The sequence below is a fragment of the Abrus precatorius genome, unplaced genomic scaffold, assembly GCF_003935025.1.
Source record: "Abrus precatorius isolate BTA unplaced genomic scaffold, Abrus_2018 Scaffold10, whole genome shotgun sequence".
In the NCBI taxonomy this organism is placed as follows: Eukaryota; Viridiplantae; Streptophyta; class Magnoliopsida; order Fabales; family Fabaceae; genus Abrus; species Abrus precatorius.
This window is the reverse complement of record NW_020874292.1, coordinates 32,106,768-32,117,370: the sequence shown is the minus strand read 5'-3', so window position 1 is coordinate 32,117,370 and position 10,603 is coordinate 32,106,768. Positions and strand designations below refer to the sequence as shown.

Sequence of the window (10,603 nt, the reverse complement as noted above, 5' to 3'; positions counted from 1 at the left end):
CAATGGTTGTATTCCAATAGTTAGTACGGTGATAATTGGTTATTAATAAAAAGTTTTATGTTAAATTGAGTGTAATTTTTACCAAAACAATAATACAAGTATTTTTTAATAGAGGTAATTTTATTTGAGTTTAAAATCATGATGATGCGATAAAGAGTAAAGTAAAGAAGAAAGAAATAATAGGAATTGAAATAGAGTAGAAAGGATATATTATTTGAATGGATTGGAATAAGAAGAAAAATATTTTCCCTTATTCTGATGAGTAAAATAAATTAAAAAAACAATTAAACTATACTAAAAATAATTATAAAAAATTTATTTAATCTAAATTTTTTACATTGTTATTATCATATTTTTTCTTAAAAAATTATTTTTAATTTTTATAATAATAAAAATGTTATTTAATATTTAATAATAAGAAAAAACTTTTTCTCACCCACAATCTTTAATTTCCTCACTTCTCCTAATATGGGGAGATTTTATTCTAATGTGTGACAAAAGAAATCTTCTTATTTTTATTTCTTTGCATTTAAACACTTACGTTTTATTTTGATACATTGAGTGCAATAAATAAAATAAAATAACGAAGAGTAAATTATTACTCAAAAATAAAAGTGAAATATGAAATAAAATAATGTAGTTAAACTATAAAAACACTCCATGTAAAGATGTATTTAATTTTTTTTTTCATAAAGGTAAAATCGAGACAATAATAATAATAATAATAATAATTTCAAGTGACAATTCCAGGAAATGGATTAAAATGTAATAATTTCAATTCAACAAATTTCAATATATCATATTTCAATGGAAACAAATAAAAGGTTAACATTAAATACTTTCCTTCGTTTCCTTTCCTGTCTAAACATGTCATTAGCAATTATTTGTTTTTAATAAGGTTCAAATCTTAAACATTACAAAATAACAAACATACAACATCTTAAATTTAACTTGATTATGCTTCAATTAAAAATGATTAAAACTAGATTAAATTGATATGTACATGTAAAATGATATTAAAATTTATACATTAGTAAAGCGTAAATTAAAAAAAAATTGGAGCGGTTTATAATATTTTTTAAACAAATTATACACAAAGATATTATTTTAAAAAATAAGCTTTTTCTCATTCCAAACACAAAGATTAAGAGATGTTCTCGTTCCAAATTTTTTATGAATTTTTTAAGGTCTTATTCTCTTACTAGATATTTTGCACTATTTTAAATGATTAAGTATTTAATTAATTTTATAATAAATAAAAGTAATAAAATGATAACTAAAGATATAAAATTAGTCTTTTAAAAAGGAAAAAATAGTCTTTTTATAACTTTTTTCAAAACATTTAGCATTATTAAGGTCTTTTAACCACTCAACTCAAATTTATGTGGGAATTATTTATTTGTTAATTTGTTGCACGTAATACAATTACAAAAAAGAATGGAAAGTTAAGATTTGTTACGAACAAATTTCAACTACAATGAATGGATGTAGAATTTTTTTTTTCTTTTATTCAATATAACATCAATGAATAAACACAAATTTAGATATTAGAATTTTTAATAAAAACTCTTTTTCTATTAATATAATTTTAAAAACAATCATTCATGATTAAAATGAAAAGGAATAAATATTATTATTATTATTATTTATAGAAAAAGAAAGTTACAAGACTTCCAAGGCAAGCTTTGGTCTTCAGAGAAAAAAACAACTTCCAATTTCTTCCACTTCACAGTTCATAGTTCACAGTGAGTCTTGTACTTTGGCGCACAAAATTGAGGTAATTAGGGTTTTGAAATTCCCATCAATGGCGATGGACAACGAGAAAATCGAAACCCCCATCAAGGCGTCGAAATCAGTTGAGAATTCTCCGTTGAGTTTGAGTCCGAGAGGGCGCATTGTCTCTGTTGCCTCAAACATCGCTTCACAGCCTCTTCACAACTCTGATCCTCACGTTTGGGGCGTCCTCACTGCTATCTCCAACAATGCCCGCAAAAGACAGCAGGTTCCCCTAAATTTCCTTTTCTTTCTAAAAAATTATTTACGAGCTTGCTATGTTGTTGCTAGTTTCAATTCAAGTATTTTTAGTTTAGGCTTTCAATTGGATGCTTTGTTTAAACCTAGGTGATGAATTATGCTTTCTAGTGAGGGTTTCTGTTCTTGTATGAATTAGGGAGTTTTACTTTGTTACTAGACTAGCCTCGTTTAATTAAAATTTGATTGCAAAAATAAAGAAAAGATATTGTCTAGACGAATAGATTAATATCAATTGGTATGAAATGCCGAGTAATTATTGTATGAACACAATGTCTACATTAAAATAGTAATTTAAATAGACAAGGTTGGAGTTATTTTAATGTTATTTTTAGTTTTTATTGGTTGTACCAATAAGAACAATGCTGAGGCATGAATTACCCTTACCTTCCAAAAGAAAGGAAATTGGAAAGAACCATTCTTAAACCTCATATATATGGTGAATTTTAGTGTAAACTGAGTCATTCTTGTATTTGAGGGTGAGCCTCGGAACAATAGTAAGGTTGTTACCTTATGACCTAGAGATCACAAGTACAAATCATGCAAACAATCTCTCCACTTATGGGAGTAAGGTTGTGTTCATATTCCCTTGTCAGACCCCACTAGATGGGAGCCTCGTGCACTGGGTCGCCTGTTTTTCTGTGTTGCTCCTGTATAATATTCAACTAGAGAACTGCTATGATCATCCGAAGCACATGTTAGGGCAAATATTGATAAGCATAATTCAATTACATATTAATGGTACTTCACTTTCAGTAAATGCCACACAAATGTCATAGTATCTGGATATATATACTTCTAATCAAATCACACTTTGTTTGAGCTGTAAACATATGTGAATTTCTAGATATGAAAGTTGGACTGGAGTTAAATTCTGTGGTAGTTTACTGCTGATTGTTCTCATTGTGACCAATGGTTGTAACCAGGGAATTAATATTCTACTAACTGCGGATGAGCATTGCATTGGACGATTGGTAGAGGATGTGCGATTCCAGATTGATTCAAATTCTGTTAGTGCAAATCATTGCCGAATATACAGGATGAGGGTTACTACCGAAAATATGGAGAATACCACATCAATATTCTTGAAAGATACAAGGTTGTGGATTCTTTTTTTGAGCCTGGGTCTCCCCATCCCTCATCCTACTTAAGCAGAAGTAAACAGTTATTTTCCCTTTTTCTTTTCTTAATATTCTGATTTTTGTAAAGCTTTGTTCAGCACAAATGGAACTTACCTTAACTGGGAGAAGTTGAAAAAGAATGGTGCTGCTGTGAAAGTCTGCCATGGTGATATCATATCATTTTCTGCTCCTCCACAACATGGTAATATGGATCCTTCTAATGACTCAATATCTTTATTCTTCTCTAATTTCTATTCCACCTTTTCTTACAATAGTTGTAGCACTTGTGGATTTTTTTTTTTACTCACTGGTGCTTCAGGGATGAGCACTATTTCCCTATATCTGTTCTTTTAATTTCCTTCAACTGTGAGAAGTGTTCCTCCAAAAAATGAAGAAAATATTAAATAAGATTTGACAAACTGTATTTTTTGTGCTCTTTTGTTGCAAATTGGCATTGGATAAGTCAATATTGTTATATTTATTTATCTATCCTTTTCTTTTTATGATTTCTTTGTTATTTGTTAGAATAAATTAATAAATAAAAAAATATAGTCCTCTATAAAATATTTGTTTTGTTATGGATGCTGTTTATTTTTTGAAAAAATGGGGTCATAACTGGAATTATTTTGTGCAATGGTGAGGAATTTATGCTTTTGAGTATTTGTTGCCTTTTGTACATATTAAGCTTTTGCAGTGTGGATTTGTTCTATTTCCAAATTATTATAATTTGGTTTTACATCGCAGAACTTGCATTCGCCTTTGTATATCGAGAGGTGCTTGTGTCCACCCCCTTGCCAGATAATGCAGCTGCTAAACGAAAGGCAGGTAGTGTAATGGTCAGCAACACATACATTTACAATTTTTTAATCATTATTGCATTCTACTCTGATCTATGCTTGATAGTGGAATTGAAGCTTCTAATTTTATGTAGATTTGAAGTTTCAAATGTGTTGACAATGATATTCATAATTTCCTATTCATATGATCGTGACCTTTTCCAACTTACTTCATATTCTATTGATGATTAAGATATATAATATATTTATGCTGATATTTGCTTTTGATTCATTTTCTAATGCTTTTACTTTCTTTCTGTTGTTCATCCTCCTTTCTTGAATATGTAGAGGATTTTATTTCTGAAAACAAGAGATTGAAAGGTTTAGGCATTGGTGCTCCTGAGGGTCCCGTATCTCTAGATGATTTTCGAAGTCTTCAAAGATCAAACATGGTTAGTTAACTTAGAAGGATTGCGTTATTAACGAGTACTGTAAGCAGTCCCCCCCCACCTCCTCCCTAAGTGTATCTAATTTTTGTTTTGACAGGAACTGAGAAAGCAATTGGAGAGTCAGGTGGTTACAATCGATACTTTGCGTAGTGACAACCGTGCAGCTGTTGAGCGTCATGAAATTGTATGTAATCATTGGGGAACTTACTCTCCATCACCTAGTGGTAGCTGAGGCTCCCCCAAAATTGCTTTAAACTTAATATTTAGCATAGAATTATATATTTTATTGTTTCATCAATCCCCTCTCCCCTAAGCAATGTTACTTGTGATACTCATGCTCTGCTAATGTGTTTTTTTTTCCCTTTTGTCTTACAAAGAAATGCACATGTGATCTATGATAACTATCTTTTCATTCTATGGATTCTGAGAGAACTATTTCATCTTATTTGTTCATATAATTTGAATTTACAATGTCTTACCTAATTTATGATCTATTCTACAGGAATTAAAATCAGTCAAAGAGTCGGTTGCAAAATGTTATCTTGAGCAATTGAAAGAATTACAGGAAACAGTGGATCTCAAGCAGAAGGAATTAGGAGATCTCAACAGAGTATCTGCTGAACAAAAACATGCCCTAGAAGACCTTAATGAAAGGCTTAGTGCTTCTATGCAGTCTTGTGCTGAAGCAAATGCAATAATAAGTAGGTATGATCTGTTTAATTCCTCACTGCGGTATTTGATATCATTTTCTTTTAATAGTTTGATCATTGGTGTAAGTATTGTAGACTATTACCTTGGTTGATTGATTTTTATATTGCCATTAGAATTAACAACAGAAATGGTTTCCCTCCGTTATTCCTGTTGTAGTAGACTATTAGGACTATATCAAATTGGTGCTTTGATAGATCCACATATTTTCTGTGGTATCAAAGATCCTGGGGATGCAAAATTCCCTTCTATATGCTGTATCAGAGATTAGCTTTGGTTTACCTTTAACAGAAATCAAGAACCAACAAGAAACTGAGAGAAAATGGGAAAAAACCTTGATAGGGAAATAGAAAAAAATTCTGCTATGAAATTGTAAATGAATGAACCTCTGCTGGTTTGTTTATGTTTATAGTTAGTGATCTGACTCAAATTCCTAATTGAATTCCAACAATTCGATCTGCCTGAGCTTGACAACTAGGCTATATAGAACAATATACCAGATACTCTGTACTCAACTGATAATACTCTAACAGACTTGAGGATAGTGTGAGGCTCAGCAATTGTTGAGTCTAAGATAACCAAGATTTAGATAATATCTCCATACGTATAAGTTTAACTAATATACGGGTAACTGATAGGAACAGAATCAACAATGATATTACATCCAGAAAACCCTTGAGTTTGACCTGCTATAGCAAAGTAGAGGAATAGCATTTACAGTGATCATCACACTCACTGTTCTTTTTGTTGATTTGACTTTCAGACATTAAGTATTAGAGATAGTAATGGAAAGTTATGTTTGAGGAAGCTTTTTGTTATAGAAAATGAAATTAAGTGCCTATTGAACCCTTGATTCAATCCCTTAAAATGGATGAGCATGTAAACTTGGTAATTTGGCATAAAGCAATTAGCTTGATGTTGATTCACTAGAGAATTGTAGAGGGTAGTTTCAAGAATTGCGCAAATTGCTTCCCTTTGCTAATTGAACAATCTAGACTCAAGATTCAATGAACCTAAATCTAGCAACTCCAAAATCTTGGTTCAATTTGATAGATTCATATTGTGTCCGCGCACAGATATGTGTGCTCACACATACCCCTAGAGGTGCATTTATCTAGTTAGATCTAGTTGTCTGCAATTATCGACCTATGTGGCTAAAGGTGTGATTTATTTTACTTGTCTTTCTATGTCAGAGTTACAAAAATTAAATTAGTTTGGGAAAATTACACTCACATCAGCTGAACTACAGCATTATTGCACCTGGGACACCCCCCCCCCCTTTTTGGACCTTACACAAACCTCTATAATTTATATAAAAACATTAAACATAGGAGGTTTGTGCTGACAGGAAGGGGACATGGTGCTATGTTGACATATAAATTAAGGGAGGTCTGTGTTGGGACAAAAAAAGAAGGGCATAAGGTGCAACGTCACTAACATATAGTACTATGACACTCGTAGGAGGTAGGAGTATGGATCTTTGCTTTCCACTAATTTGTTTCAGAAGGCTAATTCTAAATTATCCTGTCTCCTGCTTGCAGTCAAAAGGTAAATATAGCTGAACTCAAGGAACAAATAGATGAAGAACGAACCCAACGAAAGGAAGAGCGTGAAAAGGCTGCAGCTGATCTAAAAGCTGCTGTTCATAGAGCCCAATCTGAGGCTCAGGAGGAAGTAAAACGACTCTCAGATGCTGCCTTAAGAAGAGAAAGAGAGCTACAAGAAGCAATAAATAAGTTACAGGTTCGAAAGTTTTGATGCTAGATTAGTAAGAATCTGTTCCCTTTGCATTTTAAGGAGCTCTGATGCTATCTTAATACATGTTATAGGAGTCTGAGAGGGAAATGTGTTTGCTGGTTGAAACTTTGAGGTCCAAGCTGGTATGCTTCCAGTTTTGCTCCTGTTAGCCTAAGACAGGCCAAACTTTATGTACTCATGTAGATGTTTCCCTCTTTATTGCTTCTCTTTTGCAGGAAGGTACCCGGCAAAAATTGGTTGTCTCTGATAATAAGGTTCGCCAATTAGAAACCCAAGTACATGAAGAGAAACTGGCATCTGAAAATGGAATGAAGGTAATCAGATAGTTTAATATTGAGTATCATGTTGCTTTCTCATTTCTTGATATCTAGCTGAAAGTATATGCTAATTCATGGGGCAGAAAATAGAAGAGCTTGAACAGGAAACAAGAAGATTAAAGAAAGAGCTTGAGAGTGAAAAGGTAGATATGGGAAGTTCATGTCATTGAATACAAACAATATTTTGATACAAAGGTGTTTTTATGGGAATGATTTCTGCTTTACATCAGGTATCTTGCTAATGCTATTTAGATGAGACTGCAGTGTAAGTTATTGATATTTACAAATGCCAAGACTTTAACTGACCGGTGTTCTTGGTTTAAAGAATGAATAAAAATTAGTAGCTTATAAGTTGCTTGGCTTTCTGATTAGTTCCTTTTTTGTTCTTTTTTTCCTTGGCTTTCTCTTTTTGGGGTGAAATTTCCTTATTTGAAACCGAGATATTTATTGTTGTTAGCAGGCAGCTCGAGAAGAAGCTTGGGCTAAAGTTTCTGTTCTTGAGCTTGAGATAAATGCTGCAATGCGAGATCTTGATTTTGAGAGGCAGAGATTAAAGGGTGCCAGGGAAAGACTTATGCTTCGGTAAGGCTCAATTTTGTTGTCGATTATGATCGTGGGACCTTCTTCAATTTGAAAAGCATGTAGAATGAATAAACACGATTATCTTATTTTGCAACATAGGCTGCACAGACATGCTGGCATAGAATATCAGGACACAGGAAGCACTCTAGCTGCCATACCTCTTTCAGCTACTTGTTTATTGCAATTTTTTGGATTTTTGTGTTATAATTTATAATAAATAATCTTTACATAGATTAAATTAGATAAAAATTCTAATACTTTCTAGTAAAAATCTGCAAAATGAGCATGCATACTATGATTTTATGTACATTATTATTACTTTCATGGATCTTGAATCTTAACTAATTTTTAAACTGCTCTAAAAATAAAATGAGATAAAAAGGATGTAGAAACATTTCAGCAAGGATAGAATTATCCAAAGTTTTAGGGGAACTTAGTTAGATGAGATCTTTAGAGTAATTTTCTGCTGATAAACCCTTTTTCTATTCACACATTGTTCTTCCTTTATTAATATTTGGAGTAAAATCACATTCTAGTCCCTGTGAATGTATGTGTCGGTCACTTGTCATTGACTATATAAAATCCTCACTTTAGTACCTTACTACACAAAAGGTCACTCATTTTAGTTCTTTTCCATTACAATTTTCACAGTTGTTTTGCACTGAAAAGGATTCTAATATGGTAGGGACTAAAGTGAGAATTTTGTAAAGTTAAGGATGCTTACAATTTCAGGTTCTAAAATAGGGGTTTACCCTTAATTATTGAGTGCAAGATCAAAGGTTGTTATATAACTTATATCTATAGTGCTTGTCTGCACAAGCATGTTAACGAGTAACGACTAACTAATTTCAGGGCTTTGATTGTGTTGTTTTGATTAGAATATACACTATTTAGCAATGTTATTTCAATTGCAATAGGGGATCCTAGTGCCATGAGTAGGTGATGTCATTCATATTGATTTGGTTCCAGTTGTATGGATACTAGTCCCCATTAGTTAGCCTACTAGTGCATTGTACTTTGTAAAACAGACAGTTTTGCTTTGTAATGCAACGCGTACACCTGTCTCATTCTACATAATGATTATAGATTTCTAGATTTTGCAGCTGAATCTTTGTGATGCCGTGCAGGGAAACACAGCTTCGAGCATTTTATTCCACTACTGAAGAGATACAAATACTGTTTGCTAAGCAACAGGAACAATTGAAGGCTATGCAGAGAACTCTTGAAGATGAAGAGAACTATGAGAATACTTCTGTAGAAATGGATGGAGTCATAGGTGGACCCTCGGGCAGAGAAAAAGAAGTTGATGGATACCATAGCCAGAATGCTGGCAAGGCAGGGTTAACTACTTCTGCACAGAAACTCAACAGAGATCACATTGAAACATCGAGCAATGAAGCAAGTGTTACTGAGAAGCATGACTGTGATATAAGAAGTGAAGAATGCCAAAATACGCAAGAGGCAGAATTCACCAGTGCTGATCATGACCATGGTGTTAGAGGCGGCTTTGGTTCTGATATTGATGGTGTTGGCACAGCAGCTTTGATGGAGGGAGATGCTGCTGTAGGCACTGAACGAGTTCTCGAAACTGAAAGTCCTACAAATTATGGTGAACAGAATATTGATTTGAACAAGTGTCAAGACGGGGATACTATGCAGTTTGATGAGGATGATAACAATGTACAAGAAACCGAGGAGCATACTCAAATACCTTCTCATGAGGTTTTACGTCATTCACAATCAAATAATCCTGTAGAAACTCAAAAGACCATAGAGGATACAGAAGCTGTGGGCGCAATCAGAACAGCTGACCTTTTAACTTCTGAAGTCGCTGGTAGTTGGGCTTGCAGTACAGCCCCTTCTGTGGATGGAGAAAATGAATCTCCAAGAAGCAGAGACAATATTGAAGGTTCTGGGGATATTCTAGTGGCTGGGAGTCAGAGCACTCCTGATGCTGCCATTGCCAGACATAATGAACGACGAGCACTAAGCGAGATGATTGGCATTGTTGCTCCTGATTTGAGGGAGCAATTTGGAGGATCTGCGTATGATTGTAATCAAGAGAGAGTCCATGGTGGTTCATCTGACTCAGATACTGAGAGTTGTAGCAATAGTAGCAATGATAATAGAGCCAATGCAAAGGGTGGATCAATATCGGATGAAGAAACTCAGGTTAGTGACCATGTTGAAGAGGAAAAGCTGGATGATGCCATGGATGAAGATGATGAAGCCACTCAGGAAGATTGATTTTCTTGGATAGTTGGAGATTACACAAAGATATTTGGGTATGTAAGTTGTAGATGCTGAAGGAATCTCCTGTATTTTTTGGATTACTCATGCTTTCCTTACCCTTTGTAATTATTTATATTTAAGGCATTTTATTGTATTTTATGTATTATTCATTTGGGTTTTCCTTCCATCTTGCTTCATTAAATGCATATAATGTGAGAATAAGGTGTAAGCTTGCAGGTGAATAACAGGCTTACACCTTGGATAACGAGCAAAAGATCCAAGTCCATCTAGGAAAGTACACCTGAATGTTTTTTTAATCTTCAACTTCCAAGCATGTTAATGCATTAATTTGTTGAAAATGACTTTGTTTAGCCGATAAGTTTGCCTTGAATGCTTGGAATGTGAATCTGAAGTTTGTCATGCATGATAGTCCCTCAGATGCCACCTTGCCTAATGATGTTGTCAATATAATATAAATTCTATGGACATGGTTGAAGCGAATAATAGCATATGACAATAGGAAATTAAGCTTTTGCTTATCGTTTATTATGAGGTAAATAAGTGCTAGAATGAAAATCTTATTCGTTGTGATGTATGGTATATAAGAGGGGAAACAAATAGAATTAAAC

The 10,603-nt window shown here is 33.3% G+C and overlaps 1 protein-coding gene across 2 annotated transcripts; it reads left to right on the top strand.

Moving 5' to 3' along the window:
* The first annotated feature begins 1,681 nt into the window (after positions 1-1,681).
* On the top strand, positions 1,682-10,327 carry LOC113868858 (early endosome antigen 1). Of its 2 annotated transcripts, none has more exons than XM_027504825.1 (13): positions 1,682-2,002; positions 2,958-3,130; positions 3,251-3,354; positions 3,897-3,977; positions 4,277-4,380; positions 4,475-4,561; positions 4,880-5,082; positions 6,627-6,828; positions 6,915-6,965; positions 7,059-7,157; positions 7,244-7,303; positions 7,621-7,742; positions 8,870-10,327. In XM_027504825.1, the coding sequence occupies exons 1-13, from the start codon at positions 1,805-1,807 to the stop codon at positions 9,987-9,989; spliced, it is 2,604 nt and encodes an 867-aa protein (XP_027360626.1). In that variant the 5' UTR covers positions 1,682-1,804; the 3' UTR covers positions 9,990-10,327. The 2 variants fall into 2 exon arrangements, with proteins under 2 accessions (XP_027360626.1, XP_027360619.1); XM_027504818.1 differs by having other exon boundaries at positions 1,731-2,002; positions 7,618-7,742; positions 8,870-10,033.
* The last annotated feature ends 276 nt before the right edge of the window (positions 10,328-10,603 follow it).

What these genes read in the sequence shown, in the direction of transcription:
- LOC113868858 (XM_027504818.1), top strand. Translation starts at nt 1,805, where the DNA reads ATGGCGATGGACAACGAGAAAATCGAAACCCCCATCAAGGCGTCGAAA. An exon ending in TTCTGCTCCTCCACAACATG is followed by an intron (nt 3,355 to 3,896) that starts GTAATATGGATC and finishes TTTACATCGCAG; the next exon opens with AACTTGCATTCGCCTTTGTA. An exon ending in AAACTTTGAGGTCCAAGCTG is followed by an intron (nt 6,966 to 7,058) that starts GTATGCTTCCAG and finishes TCTCTTTTGCAG; the next exon opens with GAAGGTACCCGGCAAAAATT.